The 19,098-nt window shown below is 44.0% G+C and overlaps 1 protein-coding gene across 1 annotated transcript in view; it reads right to left on the minus strand.

The window, feature by feature from the left end:
- Positions 1-12,261: 12,261 nt before the first annotated feature.
- XRCC5 (X-ray repair cross complementing 5) overlaps positions 12,262-19,098 on the minus strand; it is a gene marked incomplete in the record, with an annotated part of 65,925 nt that continues 59,088 nt past the window's right edge. The window contains 2 exon segments of the mRNA XM_034785435.1: positions 12,262-12,524; positions 13,400-13,471. Coding sequence (XP_034641326.1) covers positions 12,510-12,524; positions 13,400-13,471 — 87 coding nt within the window.

A 19,098-nucleotide genomic window follows, 5' to 3' on the forward strand; every position in this document is an offset into this window, starting at 1 on the left:
GACATTGCCTTGCTGGGTTAATCCCTCTTCCTATACATTGATTTTGTTACTACCTGAAAGTATCTCTGTAACCATCTGCATGAATGTTTTTTAAGTATGCCAGAGTGTGTCCCCAAGAATGGTTGGTGAATGCTCATTGTGTAAAGCCAATGTGGTCTTTTTGGATGGTCCTCAACCACAACGTACTTCTAAGTCAGTTTCCCAATATTATAAGAGGCCAGGTGGTGGGCGTAAACTCCGGAACCATCATCTATCTCCTTTCCTTGCTTTTAAAAAGCATTAAGTAGAATTATTTACTGTGCATTTTTCCAGAGCTCCTGGGTCTTTTCTGGTTTTAACACCAGTCCCTTTTAGTCACAAGTTTTGCTGCTGCCTTTGGAACACTTACTACTGGAATTTCATCTTCGCCTCCTCGAGCCTTTACGACCATGTTTTACTCCAGTCCCACTGGCATTACAAATATGTTGCTCCTTTCTTAAGTTAGTTTTCACGACTCCCTTAATAGTAAACTTGTGCACTTACATACGCAATATGGTTGCAATTCATCCCAGTATCTCAACGCTCTTTTACACTGACTGCCTTCCCTGTGAGACACTGTAAGGAAATAAAAGTTTCCCCATCTGCAATGGGAGGATAAAAGAGGCACAAAGGTTGAGTGAGTGGCCCAAGGGCACACGATGAGTCTCTGGCAGAGCCAGGAATAAAACCCAGATCTCCTGACTCCCAGTCCTCTACATTAACCATTAGACTTTTGCAGTCTCTCTCTCATGGTAGGGAAGAGAAAAGACTCACCTATACGCAGTACAATGGGAAATCTTTACTGAAGCGGCTGGACACAGCGGAGACACTGTGGTTCTCTGGCTCTACAGCTTTTAGACTGACTAAATATAGCCTTGCTGCCTAGTGTCACCACACAGGGTCTCTCTAAGCCCTGGCCTCGACAAGCCAGGCATTGAAATGATTACAACACAGCCTCCTTCCTCCCCTCCTTGAAGGCCTGGCTGTAGATTCTGTCCACTAGACCTTCTTCTCTCTTCTCATCTCCCATTATAATGTCGCCATAGCAATATAAAGCTTTTTTTAAAAAAAAGCAGATCATTGACGCACATGGTCCTTGCAAATGCAGATCTCCATGAGTTTTGTTCGTTTGCTGGCAAAAATCAGAAGCTTAGAGCAGAAACCTACCAGGAGCCATTTCATCAAATCCTTCGTATATTACACACATGCATTCCAAGGCGATGTTGCCGTTTCATAAGTACATTTTATGTTTCCTACAGCTGCATCCCATTGAAACACAGTCTTGATTTACAGACAGCATCGCCTCCTCTTGTAGTTCAACAGACCGAATGTGGCAAGAGACAAGTGCATCAATCGTATGCAAATTGCCACATCACTTAAAATGTTTTCTTCCCTAAAATCTCCTGCCTCCTTTCCACCCTCTCCTCTGTGGCTGGTGTGATTTATCTGCTGTTTGTTGTTAACCTTGATAAATTTCCCTATACAGATTCCCTACACTACTTATAAACTGCAGCCCATCCATCCATGAAGGGATAAGAAACGAAGGAGCTGCATAGCTTTTAGACCATGATTGGAAAGTTCATTAAAGGTCTGGGGTTAAGGTTATATATACACAGCTACACACATACACAGTCACACGATCAAAATTAGTCATACCATGTAGGTAATTCTGGATCTATGCTGTTTAAAAACAGTTCCAGAGGATTGGAGGGGAGCAAATGTTGTTATACCTATATTTAAAAAAGGCTCTGGGGGTAATCTGGGGAATTACAGACCAGGGAGTATTACACCTGTACCTGGCAAACTGGTGGAATAGCTCATTAAAAACAAAACAACAAAATACCAGGAAGATCATGATAGGATAGGATCTAACCAGCACAGTTTCTGCAAAGGAAAATCATGACTCACTAATCTCTTAGAATTCTTTTCACCTGTCAAGAAATGTGACAAAGTTCCTCCTCTATCTTGGTGGGTCCTGCGCTTATTGGCAGATTTTCTTGCCGCAGAGATTCACCATGTGGGTTGGGGAACAGCCCAGAGACCTTCCCCTCTGGAAGAACCCACAGTCCAGGTCAATTGGGAGGTTTGGGGGGAATCCGGGCCTGCCCTCTACTCCGGGTTCCAGCCCAGGGCCCTGTGGACTGCAGCTGTCTATAGTGCCTCCTGTAACAGCTGCATGACAGCTACAACTCCCTGGGCTACTTCCCCATGGCCTCCTCCAAACACCTTCCTTATTCTCACCACAGGACCTTCCTCCTGGCATCTGATAACGCTTGTGCTCCTCAGTCCTCCAGCAGTACACCCTCTCACTCTCAGCTCCTTGCACCTCTTGCTCCCAGCTCCTCACACTCACACCACAAACTGAACTGAACTCCTTTTTAAAACCCAGATGCCCTGATTAGCCTGCCTTAATTGATTCTAGCAGCTTCTTAATTGGCTCCAGGTGTCCTAATTAGCCTGCCTGCCTTAACTGGTTCTAGCAGGTTCCTGATTACTCTAGTACAGCCCCTGCTCTGGTCACTCAGGGAACAGAAAACTACTCATCCAGTGACCAGTATATTTGTCCTCTACCAGACTCCTGTACCCCACTGCTCTGGGTCTGTCACATGAAGTAGTGGATAAAGGAGAATGAATTGACATAATTTACGTAGACTTTCAAAAGACCTTCCACAAGGTTCTGCACAAGAGGCTACAAAAGAAGCTAAGTAGTCATGAGGTGAGAGGCAAAGTGTTGTCTCAGATCAAAATCTGGCTAGGAGACACAAAACAAAGAGTAAGATTAAATGGTCAATTTTTATCAAGGCAAAGGATTAACAGCGAGCCCCTCAAGGTTCTATACAAGGTTTCATATTGCTTAATGTATTTATTAAAGATATGGAAAGGAAGGCAAGTAATGAGGTAGCAAAATATGCAAATGATATGAAGTTGTTTAGGTTCATCAGGACCAGGGAGGACTTTAAGGAACTTCGGCGAGACCTCAATATGCTAGGTAGATGGGCAACAATACAGCAAATGAAGTTCACTGTCAATAAATGAAAAGTAATTCATAGATTATAAAGCCAGAAGGGATCACTGCGACCTCCTGTATAACACAGGCCATAGGAATTCCCCAAATTAATTCCTGTTTGAACTACAGCAGATCTTTCAGAAAAACTTCCAGTCTTGATATAAACATTTCCAGTGATGGAGGATCCACCACAACTCTTGGTAAGTTGTTCCACCGATTAATACCCTCCCTGTTAAAATTTTACACCTTATTTCCAGTCTGAATTTGTCTAGCTTCAACTTCCAGCCATTGGATTGGGTTAGACCAGTGTTTTTCAATCTGTGGGTGGCAACCCAGGACTGGGTCGTGGCATGTAAGATGCTGGGTCGCCTTGCTCTGGTCAGCACCGCCAACCGGGACGTTAAAAGTCCTGTCGGTGGTGCTGCCCAGCTAAGGCAGGCTAGTGCCTACCTGTTCTGACACCGCACTGCGCCCCGGAAGCAGCCAGCAGTGGTCTGGCTTCTAGGCAGGGGGGCCCTGGGTCTCTATGCGCTACCCCCGCCCCGAGCACCGGTTCCGCACTCCTATTGGCCGGGAACTGACCAATGGGAACTGGGGGGGAGGGCGGTGCCTGCGGGCCAGAGTCGTGCGCCTCTGCCTAGGAGCCAGACCTGCTGCTGGCCACTTCTGGGGCGCAGCGCGGTCCACGGTGCATCCCAGCTGCGCCGCTAAGCAGCCAGAGGTAAGTCCGTGCCCGCGCTCCAATCCCCTGCCCCAGCCCTGAGCCTCCCAAAGCCCTGACCCCCTCCCCCACCCCCACCCCCCGCCCCCCCCCCCCGGCCCCCAGCCCCCCAAACCCCTCATTCCCAGCCCAGAGCCCTGAACCCCTCCTGCACCCCAATCCCCTGCCCCAGCCCTGAGCCCCTCCAACCCAGAGCCCCTCCTGCACCCCAAACCCTTCATCCCCAGCCCAGAGCCCTGACCCCTGCACTAGCCCTGAGCTCCCCCTGCACCCCAAACCCCTCATCCCCAGCCCAGAGCCCTGACCCCCTCCTGCATCCCAACTCCTTGCCCCAGCCCTCTGCCCCACCCCACAGCCCTTACCCCCACACCCCAACCCTCTGCCCCATCCCTGAGCCCCTCCCACACCCCAACCCCCTCATCCCCAGTTCCATTAGGTTGTGGGCATCAACAATTTTCTTCAACTGGGTTTCCAGAAAAAAAAATTGAAAACCACTGGGTTAGACCTTTGTCTGCTAGATTGAAGAGCCCCTTATTAAATATTTGTTCCCTATGTAAGTGACTGTAATCAAGTCACCCCTGAACTTTCTCTTTGTTAAGCTAAAGAGATTGAGCACTGTGCGTCTACCACTAAAAGGCAGGATTTTTAATCCTTTAATCATTCTCATGGCTCTTCTCTGAATCCTCTCAATTTATCAACGCCCTTCTCGAATTGCAGGTGCCAGAACTGGACACAATATTCCAGTAGTGGCCTCACCAGCGCCAAACACAGAGGTAAAATAACCTCTCTGCTCTTACTCGGGGCTCCCTTATTTATGCTTCCCAGGATTCCAGATGCTGCAGAAGGTGGTATAAAAACCCAGCAGCAGCAAATGTGGAACAACTGACCAAGGGTCGTGGTAGATTCTCCATGACAGGTAATTTTTAAATCAGGACTGGAGATTTTTCTAAATGATCTGCTCTAGGAATTGTTTTCAGGGAGTTCTACAGTCTGTGTTATGCAGAAGGTCAGACTAGATGATCACAATGGTCCCTTCTGGCCTGGGACCCTATGAAACTCTGAAAATCTGCACTGGATACTTCAAGAGACAGGTTGCTGGGCTAGATAAACCTGGGGTCTGATCCAGCCTGGCAATGCCTATGTCCCTGTGACCATGGAAGTGGTCAGTTTGCCATAAGGGGGAAGTGGTAAAAGAAAACTGGGGATAACAAGAAAAAATGCAGGAGTGGCAGACCTTTTATCTTCCTGACCTTCACCCACCCTGAGAGGAGCTGGCTTCATTGTCTTCCAGTGTGTAGGGAGGACAGCAGAGAACTCAGTAGCGTCCACTCCAACCTCAACTGCTCCCAGACTGACTGAGAAGGGTCCCAGGATCTGTGCCCTCTCCTGAAAAATGCTGCCTCTGCTAAGCAAGGAAAAACAGGCAACCAGAGCCTTACCCAAGGGGGGCTGCTACTGCTCAAAGATAAGGGCCTGGAGCTTTGCACAAGAAAGACTAGAACAGGGTGAGCTAGCGATGCCTGTGTCCTGCAGAAGGAACTGACATAGGCTGCTACTGAGGACAACAATGTGCATTAAAAATGGGATCTTTAAGAGGCAGTGGGATACCGAGGCCGCTGCTTATCATATCAGTATCTTCCCATTGTTACCTTGTGTTCCCCCGCGTCTGTCTGTCTCCACTTCCCTCTTTGCTTACACCTAGATTGCAAGCTGCTGGAGGCAGGGACTGTCTCTTTGTCGCATCTTTGAGGCCCCAAGCTCAAACGCATCACAAATAACACAGAACCCGTTTTCACGGTAAGGGAAAGTTATGTCGTCTCAGCTCAAATAGAAGGGCCAGGTCCCCGCTTCCAAGAGCACATCATGCACTGATGCTTGGTACCCAGGATGAGATGTGGTTTTGTTAGCTGCTGTGCACCCACCGCTGAAAACTAGGTTCAAGGTGGCTCAAGTTGGGCACCCAAAAACGGAGAGACTCCAAATCCTTCTTATTTCTATTGCAGTTATATTTCCTAAAAACCCAAACCAGGACTCAGGGTCCCATTGTATTAGGCACTGTACAAACAACTATCACTGGGAATACCCTTTAAAAGGACACAAGCAATGCTGGAGGCCTTCAGCATGAAGGAATTATATCCAAAACTGCTGACAATAAGACTGCGTTATTCTTTATCTTACCTGTGCTACGCAATCTCTTATCCCTTAATGGTGAAACTGCTCCCCTCCCATCAGTCTGAATGCTCGGGAGTGCAGAAGATGAAATCCCTATGGATTTGGCCTTTGGCCTGGGGTGTCGGGGCCACTACATTAATCATTTGGCCTTTCCCTAACCCACCTATCTCATGGCCTTCCATGCTGGCCAAACAGGCCAGTTGAAAGGCCCTTTTTTTGTCATAGAATCATAGAAGATCAGGGTTGGAAGGGACCTCAGGAGGTCATCTAGTCCAAGCCCCTGCTCAAAGCAGGACCAATTCCCAACTAAATCATCCCAGCCAGGGCTTTGTCAAGCCTGACCTTAAAAACCTCTATGGATGGAGATTCCACCACCTCCCTAGATAACGCATTCCAGTGCTTCACCACCCTCCTAGTGAAACAGCGTTTCCTAATATCCAACCTAAACCTCCCCAATTGCAACTTGAGACCATTGCTCCTTGTTCTGTCCATAGAGGATGGTTGGCCTCCCCGGTCTGGCTGCTTTGCTCACAGCCACAAAGCTTAGGTGTGGCAGAGGGCCTTACGCTGGTCCTCTGCACCAGGGATATCTCTCACCCTATTAGAATCTAACACTGATCATTTGGCTACATGTTTTTATTAAGCTGGGGAAGGAAGAACCACGCACAGAGCTGTAAAAAACCCAGAGCTCAACTTTGACAGACGTGTTACCTGAGATATTTCTGATCCATATGCTGCAAGCAACGATATTACTTGACTAGGGCTTGAAGAATGCAGCACAGTCACCTTCCCAAGGATTTGGGATCTCTTTATTCCTGGCCATAGACAGCATCCGATAGAAAACGTTTTCTTGTTATGCTCCACGCTGGAGAAATTTCTGCGTATTCTCTGAGACGTCTTGAAAGCTGCAGCATCCACTCCCTCTCAGAGGAGAGAGAAATGACAGTTATTTGATGGAAATAAAAGCTGGTAATAAGAAGAAAGTGAAAGGGGAGGGTTGGGGAGGAGGGTAAACAAGAAAAACCCTTTGACTTGGCACACAAAGTAATTTTAGATTCAGAAAGCTGCAGTGGAATCAGTAGGTTAAAAGGAAGAATGCAACATTCTGCTGTGAAAACAGGGAGTGCTGACTGCATTGACACAAAGAGGGGATCTACGAATTATATCTTCCCCGCCCCCCAAAAATTAAATGATCGAAAGTGTATTTTTCTGTGCTCTGAACTATGTATTTTGTTAAACTTCCCAAGGAGGAAAACAAAAGCTCCCCAAGCCGAAAGGTAAAACTAATGAAAGCTAGTAAACTTTTTGTATTTCAGCAGTCTCTTGTGCTCAGAGCTTCTCAGAATTTGGAAACCGTGTTTGTAATTTCTTTGTGTGTTGCCTTGCAGTTAAAGCGTTTTGTGAAGTTCTGCTGGCTCAATGATATGGAGCTTTTAAACCTTAATCTCAGTGTTTATAAAAGGCAGTAAGTATTACTGTCCCTGTTTGACAGATGGGAAAACTGAAGCTCGGAGAGGTGAATTAATATTTATTATTTGTATTACTGAAGCACTTAGGTGCATTAGTCAAGTGACTTGCCCTACTCCTGCCTCTTAGTCTAATGTCCCATCCGTTGGACCATGCTGTCTCCAATACTTACAGGACAGAAGATAGGAGGCAAATACCAAAAGGATGGATTTCTCAGAGTTGGGCACCTTTATAAAATCCATCCAGATCTAATATTAAGATAGTCACTTACCAGAGCCCAGGATGTTAGCATGGAAAGAGAGCTGGGGAAAGGCTAATGTGCACCTCCAGAGGTGTGGACAGTTGCTCCTGACATCTTGCTATTGACAGAGTATTTCCCTCTACACCTGAGCTCCATCCTCACACTACCATTGTAGAAGCTTGCATGCCATATATGTAGGTTTTTAGGTAAAGACAGGCCAAAATTCATCCCTAGTGCAACTGCATTGACTTTCAGTTAGCCATCTGGTGAGTATCTGCTGAGAATTTGCCTTTGAGTTTGGTAGGATTCTAGGCTCGTTGCAGGATGCTGTGTTTTGAAATGAAGCTTGGTTGCTGTCTGGACTAGGTTGAGTTAGCACCGGTTTTCTAGCAGCGCTCTTTGAAGTGAGAGCAGCATCGTTTTTGATTGGATAAGCTAGTGATTAAAAGTGGCTGAGAGATTGTACTGTCCTTTCCAGCTGTGTGTGGGGCCCAGGCTTTCAAAAGCATGCAAGGCTCCCAGTGGCTGGTTAGACATGTGGCTGGTGAGATGAAGGCAGCTGGGAGACTAAGAGAATTAGCAACTGAGTTCCCCAGCAGAGGAAGGCAGGAAGGTTGGGTTGTGTGTTTTGCAGGGGGTGGGGGGTTGTGTTTTTTTCCTTTCCTTAACTTGCAGGTGTTGTTAAGTGTCGAAGGTTGGAATGTTGTTGTCTTGGTAACACCATTCAGGCTGCTCAGTGCGTCTGTCCTTGGAGCTCCAGTGTTATCAGTACGAACAGCAGATAATGCAGCCTGCTAATTCAGTAGACCTCGATGTTAGTGATAAATAATCACAGGCACAGTTTGGAGACAAAGGCACTTGGCCAGGTTTATTGCCCTCAAGGCACAGTACTATCATCCCATAGGAGCTACAGGTACACTAACATGAGTGGCAAGGAACGGCTCAGTCAGGAGCAGGAATTTCTGCTGTCCCCTCGGCCGCACAGAGGATTAAGGTAAGGTACTCCGTCATTTATTGACTGAGACAAACTACTGGGATAAACAACTTACGTACCACCTTATGTGTTTCATGACAGCTGTTTGCTACCTCCCCTTGATCCTGATCTCTCTGACACAACATCCCTATTCATTGTTCTGTCAAACCATCTTATCTTGTACTAGACTGGGGTGTATCTGTACTAGACTTCTGACATGTATTTACATAAATATCTAGTTTGTTGTTATTTTGCCAAGGCCAGGTCTACTCTGGTTCACAGCCGTTGGTTCAGGCCTCAAATCTTGCACCAGGCCCAGTGTTCCAGGCTCCTTCTCTCTCTAGTACAGGAAGTGCTCTAAAAGGAAGAACACACAATGGAAGGAAAATGGCATGTCACCAGCACTACTGCTAGTTCTTCCCCTGCCTGCATCACTGGGGTCCCCCCGCCAAACAGGTATCCTGACTCTGGACCTGGTCTTGACTTGCTGGGATTGCTGCCTGCATGTCCCTGCCGATGAAAGCCAGGCAGGGGGAACCACCCAGTGTGAGAGGTGCCTGTTGGTGGAGTCCCTCAGAAAGCAGGCAGGAGAGCTGCAGGAGGTGGCTCATCTGCATAGCCTCCAGGAGCACAAGGACTTAATCAACAGGACATGTGGAAAAATCTGGGATGGAGGATGCTAACTGACTACAGCAGCATTGCTGCCCTATGGGGAGGAGACTGGCTGCAGCCCACCTTGAGCAGAAAACAGTGCTCCACCTCTCGCCCAGGACTCCCCCCATCCCAGTCCATCATGGTGAAGAACTGGTATGCTGTAGTGGCAGCACGAGATGAGGAACAGACCTCAATGGCTGAGGAAGAGGAGCCGCCTCCTGCAGCCCTCCTGACTCCCTGTGAGCTCAGAGTCAAGCTGGGTTCCTTTCTTTCTTGTGCATTATAAAAATAATAAAGGTTCTACAGGACAAATGAAGCTCTCAGTGATACCTGGGCAACCACAATGTCATCAAAGTCTGATCTCAGCATGGGGTTGGTAATTGGGATTGGACTGGATTCTGCTCCATCTTGTGTAGCAAGAGAACTACATGTTCTGTTCCAACCTCTTTTAGCTGTGTTGGCTCAGCAGAACAAGCGGGGGGTAAAAACCACTAGAACTTACCTTATTGACTCAAGTGAACAGATAGAACCGTGAATATGCACAGGGAGCAGGTCTGACGGATGAAGGCGGAGCCATTTCTTCATAGAACGTACTTCTGTGCTGAAACGTGACTAAGATTTCACTTCGCCTGAGAAAACCATCTGAATGAAGATATTTTCCAATACCAGCCTAATCTTTTATTTTTATAAATGCAAATAGTATTTAAAAACTGTAACGACCACAAAACCCATCAGAATTTGCCGCATAGAAAAATATAACCACTCAAACATACAGGATGAAACCAGAACATGCTCAAAAGCTAATTTTAACATCCAGCAGTTCAGGTTTTGAGAACTCTAGCTTCTGTTAGGCCGTACAATCTTTCAGCCTAATGTTTTCCTCTCCAGTTTTGATTCCAATTTTGCTTCATATTTAATGTAGTTGCTCTTTGTTTTTGTTGTTGTTGTTGCATGAAAGAACTAGAAAAGCCAAGGTAGTTTTCTTTAGCATGAGGCAACCTAGGCCGCTGAAGCTTTCAGGTTTGATAACGATGGGAGGGTTAGAATGAATGAGAGTCTCAGGTACTTCCTAGGAGTCCATTTTGTTTCATTTAATGCCTGCCTTAAATCCTTTAAATCCTCGTTCACCTTCTTCAGACCTAGCAACTCGGAGTATAAATGTACTGTGTAAGCAGCAGGATATCCCGTGGGATACCACCATATTGACTTATGTATGTTCACTGTTTGTTTTTAATCCTGGCTCACAGAGTGACTTCTAAATCCCCCTGTGGGCCTGGCCAAGACCCTTAAATATTGCTGTAAAATGGGGATACCTAACTCATGGGGGTGTTGTGGGGATTAATGTTTGCAAAACACAGACAACAGACTCACACTTGACATTTATACAGGGCTTTTCATGTTCAGAGCTAGCTTTCTTTACAATGAACACTGTGTAAGAAACCACCTTTATTGGGCAACCTCCAGTCTTAAGGGGCCACCCCAACGTTCATTTATATCTCTTCCAAAAAGGTAGGAAACAGTCTATCATGAACTGATTTTAGTCAATATGGCTCCAAAGAATGCCAAAATGGGTTGGGAAAAAAAAAAGCCCTTGAAATATTGTATTAAGCAATTAAGAAAACTAAAAACCAACCAGTGGACAACATGGAAATTTGACATCAAAAGACACTCAAGAGAATGGATTTGTAGCCGGTTATATATTATTTAAAAATATGAAAAAATATTCTGGGGGACACTAAGGCTCTGATGATTTGGCCAACATCTATTTGCTGCCAATCAGCCCCAGGGGAACCAACTCCAAAGGATGCTCACAGAACTCATTCTGAACTCAGTGTGGGTGGCCATCTTCCACACGTGACCCAAACGTGGGGCAATGAGAGTATTCCTGTGTGGCCAAGAAGGGAGAGGAGACACTTGTGTTACCTGAACCTGGAATCATTCCATAAGAAGGGCAGACATTCCAAACCAAAGCTCATTTTAAGCATAGCCCAGGTCTTACAGATTACCGTCGTCTCAGCCCCCTTCCATATAGTATGCTTATGTTAACAATAACAAGATGACCCAGTTTTAACGCGGAATAAGGCGTTAAACTAATCCCAGAAAAAGTGTTTGCAGTATAAGTCTATCACAGGACATTATGACCAAGTAACTGGTTCCAAGCAGAATTCAGGTGTCTTCTCAATCCTAACTGAACCACTTACTTCCCTCTGGTTGCTTGTGGCAAGCACTGTGTGTAGTAATATGCCTTTTGGAGCACCATAATCATCCGTACTGAGTACTTTTAATTTTTTAACTCTAAAAGATTCTTCTGCAGCTTGTTAGCAATTAGCTGCAATGCACAAGAGGGGAACAACTGACTCATTCATTGTGTTAATATTGAGATAGCTAAGATAAATGCAGCAGTTAAAATCTGTGGAGGACCTGAAGGTGCATCAAGCAGAGAATGAGGCCTTTAAGTACATTAGAACAAGAGAGAACATAACAGATGGATGGTGATGGTACTCACTGAAAAGGGCAGAGATTGAAGAGTAAAATGAAAGATAACTTCTAAACAACACTGTTCCTGTCTCGTGCTGGGAAAGAGGATCCAAACAAAAGAATAATCACTGATTTGGAGATACTGTGACAAATCAACATGATGGAAATGTTTCGCTGTGTACTGTAGATTCAGTTTTATATTTTGAGTGAATACATTATGAATCCGTGGACTGGAAATTTTTTAAGTTACTCTTTTTAGCCCAAAATACCGACTTGTTTTCCCTTTCCTGGTTTGACGGGGACCATGAAAAGTGATGTCTTTCTTCCTTTATAATTAGGAAGCTACTGATTTACTCTTACTAAAAGTTCCTCTATATTATCTTGCGATCTCACGCCGACCTCCATACTTCATTCTTTCCAAACAATACACCAATGATGTAAGACACTAACATTGGCCCTCACTAAATGAGTGGTGTTCAGCTGGAATCTGAAATATCATAGCAACGTTACAATACGGAGTGTGAAACAACTTCTTTTTAGAAAAAAGATTTACTACAGAAAGTGTACAGAAGATTGAAATAATCTACATTTAGTCTTGTACTAACTGAAGTTGATTCAGCAATGAGGTTTATACCAAATAGAAGTGCCTTTGAAACCGCAGTTCTCTCTCAAGAAACTTCTACCAATAGAAGAATGGATGATCTATCTTCTCTTCAATGGCTATTTTATGCTCCCTGCCACAGAGTTCTTCAGAAGTCCTCATATATTGTCCAGCCACTTACATCATGTCCAGCTGCAAAAGAAAATGATAAATTTGGAATAAGAGGCACTGGCTTCAAGTTATCGCTCTCACTGGGTGGGTAGGGATGGCAAACGAAGTATGTATCTCCTAACGAACTTGGATACACACTTTACGACAAAATATGAAAGGCCTGTGGAATACTTGTACTCTATATGTCTTCATGACTGAGCAGCGAATCAGCCAAAACTGTATTACTACAAAGTCACAAATGTAATTTTTAGATTTTTTAAGCTACCCTGCATAGCACAAATGAAGAAAGCTTCCAGCCATGAAAGTTCTAAGACTAGATGAACTGTTGGCTGAAGCCTTGCAGATATGTTTTATGTGTAATGACTCAGCATGAAAAAGAAAGGGGAAAAAAAAGAGGCTACATTGTTTATACATAATAAACCCATTAAATGCTTGAATTTCCGCAAGCCTGTCTGTACTAGGTTAATTGAGCAGATTAAAATACGTTTTTCTTAATGATTTTTATTTTTCAACCCACACAAATAGCTGCTCTGCAGCTCAGGCTTTCCGAAGCGTTGTTAGCAAATTGTTATAATTTAATGTATCAAAAGAGTAGCCTGATTGGCGCTTTTTAAAAAAAAAACACTGGAAAGGAGAGGATTAATCTATGTAAACAGCGCGAAAGTGTAACAACACAGCCCCGTGCCTGCCATTATGAAACTATGTATCGGGTTACATTTACAACAGCAACTAAGTATTTCATGGGGGTTCCTTTGTGCCTTAATTCCGTAGGTGCTTTCTAGGGCATAAGTCCATGGCAAGTCCTCGCCCCTGTTGCTTTTAAAAGCTTCTCCCTCTCACTGAAACAATCCAACTACTTTAATCATAAAGCCCTATCATGTCTTCACGATACTTACTAAATCATCCACATCACCACCTTCCCCAGCCACTGACGGAGCTTCAGCTGGTTTTTCTTTGGGGGCCAAGAACTGGGAAAAAAAAAAAAAAATCATTTGAGTGCTGGAGACAAAAGTCAGCCACTTTCCATTAAATGAAGGGAAAGTATTTTGAGAGGTGTAAAAAAACAAAAGAAAACAAACAAAAAAAACCACATGAGCTGAGAATTCCATATAGAAAGGCTCCAATAATTACTACTGAAGTTTTGTTCGCGTTTCCATCCTCATCACCAACCTGTAGCACTTTAAAGTCAAGTCTTAGAAAATTTCCTCAGAACTAAGGGTGAGGGATGCAGCTATACAGGGAGTTAAGATAATTTTATGACCAATAATGTTTGCCGCTATGAATGCTTAAAAACAGCCCAAAAAGTTATTTTCCCCTTCATAATTTACACATATGCAAGTCTCCAGATTAGAAATTTTTGCTAAATAAAATCTAAGGACCAAATCCTGGTTCCACTAAACTCAATTAATGACCTGGATCCACAAAATCTCAAACGTGTAGGTGGTTAGATTGATATTCTTTTATCAAATAGATTTTTACATAATGAATGTGCAACTCATTGGATGCCCTCCACTTAGCGTAACATATCATAAAAACAGGGTAAAGATAACGAGCTCAGACACTATGATAATGAGGTCCATATATAGATAGCACCTAAAGTGTAACTATCTCTAAGTTATTTCTCTCTCTTACTATTTGTTCCATTTCTTTATAAGGGCTAGAAGTTATCAGCAATAATAGCAAAGAAAACACAAAAACAGAACATGACTTATGTGAATTGTGCTCCACAGCCTCAAGAACTTACTATTAATTAATATTATTTTAGCAATTATCCCAATGGAAAAAGTGGAAATCCCCTCCTTCCCCACAGCTGGGTCACTTAAAAGAAAACTGTACATAACACTTGAGAATATGTAGCTCAGAACTACCCTGCCCTAGATGAGAAAGTGGCAATGGGGATGGACTAAACCATCTAATATTACAGATCTTTTTCCAGCATTGTCTTCTGTAATTTAAGGGTGCTGCAGCAGTGGCTCTAGGGTGAGAAGCAAAAGGAAAATTTTTGTCTGAAAAGAATTAAACTTAAAACAATAGGGTTGTAAATACCTGTTTGAATGTTTAACTGGTTTTCATTACACAAACTTCTGAAGCAGATCTCTGATTATCTGAGAACTTCAGATACTACAATAAGGGGGATCATGTAAGTAGGAAGGTGAGATAGATACAGCGGGGGATTAATGGTGCTAAATATCTCCATTCTCCCTTCATCTGCAGTATCAGATGTGTAAATAAAGGTAACAATAAATAGATACAAATCAGAGAGTTAAAGTAAGAGGAGGTGGTAGAATGCCCCTTTTTTATATGATCTGAGCATTATCCATCACTGTTAAGACAGCACTTGACACTTAGGCCTGGCCTACACTTAAAAGCTAGGTTGACATACCTACATAGAATCATAGAATATTAGGGATGGAGGAGACCTCAGGAGGCCATCTAGTCCAACCCCCTGCTCAAAGCAGGACCAACACCAACTAAATCATCCCAGCCAGGGCTTTGTCAAGCCGGACCTTAAAAACCTCTAAGGATGGAGATTCCACCACCTCCCTAGGTAGCCCATTCCAGTACTTCACCATCCTCCTAGTGAAATAGTTTTTCCTAATATCCAACCTAGACCTCCCCCACTGCAACTTGAGACCATTGCTCCTTGTTCTGTCATCTGCCACCACTGAGAACAGCCGAGCTCCATCCTCTTTGGAACCCCCCTTCAGGTAGTTGAAGGCTGCTATCAAATCCCCCCTCACTCTTCTCTTCTGCAGACTAAACAACCCCAGTTCCCTCAGCCTCTCCTCGTAAGTCATGTGCCCCATGTGGTTTTTTCACATCAATCAGGGATGTGAAAAAACCACATCCCTGACCAACAACTATGTTGACCTAACCCCAACAAGCTACCGTTGCACAGGGCGGTGGTGTTTCTACACCAACAGGTAAACCCCTTCCCTGCTGTGTCTACACTACAGGGTTCTGCTGGTGTAACTATGGCAACACAGCTATGACAATAAACTCTCCGCAGGGTAGACATACCTTCAGAAGAAACAAAAATGTTTTTTTACAAAATGTTCCATCAATAACATAAATCACAGCTCTGGAAAGGGCAGGAAAAAGGCACTTCAGCAGTTACCCTGGCCTTCTAATATCTGCTGAACTCTGCTGCCATCCCCGGAGATAATCTAGTTCCTCATTCTCTGAACCCCCTAATTCTAAATCCCCAAGGAGAGTGGAAAAATACACACACCAGAGGCATATCTACTGGTCCCAATTTTTTTTTAGGTCTCTTCCTCTGACCCACTCTCCCAGCTTCAATGTATACAGAAAGTTAATTTAGAGGGAAAGCACCCCATATCACACCCACCAGACTAAGAAATTTGATGTCACGTTTTATCATTTTTGTATACAATATCCGCCTTACTTGTCTCACTATCCAAAGGTCAGATCTTTTTTACATATGAATAGCAGATGCCGAGAACTGTATAGAAACTTTATTCTACATCCTAACACATTTAACATACACTGCTCAACTTATTTTATTGCCTTTGTAATTGAGGCAACACAAAAAGGAAAAGGTTACAGAGCTGGAAGGACTGAACAGTGCCAATACACTATGCATTCATGCACCTTTTTCTACTGGTTTGAGTCTGGTAGTATAGAACACATATAATCAAACTAAAGTTAATAATACTGTCAGCTTTGAAAGGGTTTTTTCACCAGAGCAAATCCCATTTTACATAGTTAATTGACATCAGACAGGATCTGTGAAAATAAAACATTTGTTCAGAGTTCTCAGAATTAACATTTTACTCTAAATTAGGTATAAATAACACTTTACAATCTAAGGAAATCTGAGATGAAGATCTGCTTAGCAATAAACTGAAGCTTTAAGTTTCCATCGAGTACTAAACATCTGCAATTGATTTTTTTCTGACAAGATCTGTTTTGCATTTATGCTGAAGCAAATTATATATAATAGTTGTGCTGAAATCCATTATCTTTCCCAAAGCAACCAGAAAAAGCACTTGGCAAGTCTGATGTATTAACCCATCATCTCTATGCTCTAAAAAGAATAACTTCCCATCTGCATCATTACAGGAAAGACTAGACAATGAGACCATTTTTCTCAATGAAGGAAAGTAAGGAAATACACTAGAGCAATATAGTTTATCTAAAAGAAAAAGGACCCCAAAGGTGCTGCCACTGTATTGAATAGCTTCCTACTCTAATTTTCTCCCTCATGCAGCATTCATATACAGCATGTGTCTTATATCTGATGCTGTACTAATGTATTCCGGGACTTCTGAAGCTACTCACATAGTACCGAGTACTCCCGAGCAGAGAACACTTTTGTGTTCTTGCCTATAACAAGGCACTGCCTTGGTAGCATTCCTCTCAACCTTCAAACTTACCACTGCGAGACACAAGCAATCAAAATGTGTGGCAAATTACTGAAACATGGAACACTTGTATTTTGTTGCATGTTGTGACATAACCGACATTAGTGGATTTTAACTATAAAATCTATTTCAAAGGATATTTTCTCAGTGTGTGAATCAAATGAACTATTTTTGCAATTTGTTACAGGTGGGGATTAAAGGAAAAGGGCCTTGCATAGGATGCTTTGGCTCTGGGGAACAATAAAATGTTAGGAATCAGGATTCTCCTCCTGGGTTTGGGAAAGGAGTGTCGTCTAGTGATCAGTAGTGGTTACAGACAAAATAGCCAAGCAAATAGATTTGGCACATTCGTTCTGAAATAGAGAGTGGCTGAGACTTGGGTCTGCCATACTATAAAACTCTGTTCTTTGTTCTATTTCTAGCTATGCCAGAACTGTGCAACATCTCAGTTAACTTATCTTAAAAAATTAGGGGAAATTAATGATAGTTGCCTGCCTTCTATGGTAGGGATATGAGCAGGGGAGGCTCTATTTATTTTGCCGCCCCAAGCACGGCAGTCAGGCAGTCTTCGGCGGCGCGCCTGTGGGAGGTCCACTGGTAACGCGGATTCGGCGGCATGCCTGCGGGAGGTCCGCCACTCCCGTGCCTTCGGCGTACCCGCCGCCAATTTGCCGCCGAAACCGTGGGACCGGTGGACCTCCCCCAGGCATGCCGCCGAGGGCAGCCTGACTGCCACCCTCAGGGCGACCGGCAGGCCGCCCCCCATGGCTTGCCGCCCCAGGCACGCGCTTGCTGCTCTGGTGCCTGGAGCCGCCCCTGGATATGAGGCTTATTAGAAAGGTTGAAATTCACCAATGAGTAGGAGAAGTGAGACCTGAACTCATGGTCTATTAGCCATAGTCCAATAGATTATTTTGATGGGGGAAGCCCTCTTTCTTGCTTCTCCAGAATATTGTTTCACTTAGTGGCGCAGTGAGACAAGGAGCCCAAATTGTTTGCAAGGCAGAATGTACTACCAAATGCAGTGTACCTGTGAGCTCTGACTGTAGGATAACGGTAAATTGCAATGCACCACGTCAGCCAGATCTGAGTTTAGTCTACACAGGTTTCTTCCTAGTTTAGATGGGAAGCCATAAGCAAAGACCTATTACCAGGTTTTGCATCTGTGCTGTGTGTGAATGGGTGTATGGTGTTGTACAGCCATTGCAAGATCAGTTTTTCAGGCAATGGTTGGTGTGTTGTGCTGTCTTTGTTAGCATCGAGAGGGTTTTAAGAACTGAAAGGTAACTTCATGTAGCATATATTATGGACACTAGGGTTGGTTTTGTTCTAGACAATGAAGTTCCTTCGGAGTGAAACGTTTAAGTAACTAATAAAACTAATAACTAAATGCCACCTCTCTTGGTACATGCTGCTGGGAAGAGAAATATAATTTGCATAGTTATGTATGACCAGAAACAGGTCATGGACCCTTCCTGGCTGAACCAATTTCTTGACAGCTCTGACCATTCTAATCTGTACATGTGTTAGCTTCAGTGTATTGGATTTTCCTATTTCGTTATAGTACCACAGCATTTCATTGACCCCCTTTCTATCAACTTTTCTGTGTTTTCCCTCATGTTAAGTGAGATATGAACTTGCCAAGGTCACCTTAAGGTGCACATACGTCTCTGAAGCTGCTTCACGTGAAAAGGGACAACAGAGAACAGCCTCATATCGATTCGCTAGACATGAAGAATCTACACCAAGCCCTGCTGTTTAATAGTATGAGGCTTGAGCAGTTCCGAGCAGTTCTTTTTCAGCTGGAAAGGTGCTTTCCAGCTGAAATGTTTAGGGATTTCAACAGTAGAATCTATACACAAAAGCCCTCTCCCTCTTAAGCTATCTTTAAACCATGGCTGCCAGCTGGGTATAAGGATTGAAGTTCATCTTCTTGAAGACAAATACAAAAATAGTTCTTGATTCAGCCACCACTGTATCTACTTTCCATTCAATCTGCCTTTCTGACGTCACTGGAACAGTCTGCCCTGTATGCCCCATTCTGTTCCTTATGCTAACTGCAGTGCTTTGCACCCTCATTGCTGCCAATATTGTTATGCATAAGGAATACCTTCAAACATTTAACAACTTTTGTTTCCAGTGCACTACTGTGCAACGTTTACAAAAGGGGAAACTGAGGCACAAAGGTTGTGACTTGGTCAAGGCCACAG

The sequence above is a fragment of the Trachemys scripta genome, chromosome 11 (assembly GCF_013100865.1).
Source record: "Trachemys scripta elegans isolate TJP31775 chromosome 11, CAS_Tse_1.0, whole genome shotgun sequence".
Taxonomy (NCBI): domain Eukaryota; kingdom Metazoa; phylum Chordata; order Testudines; family Emydidae; genus Trachemys; species Trachemys scripta.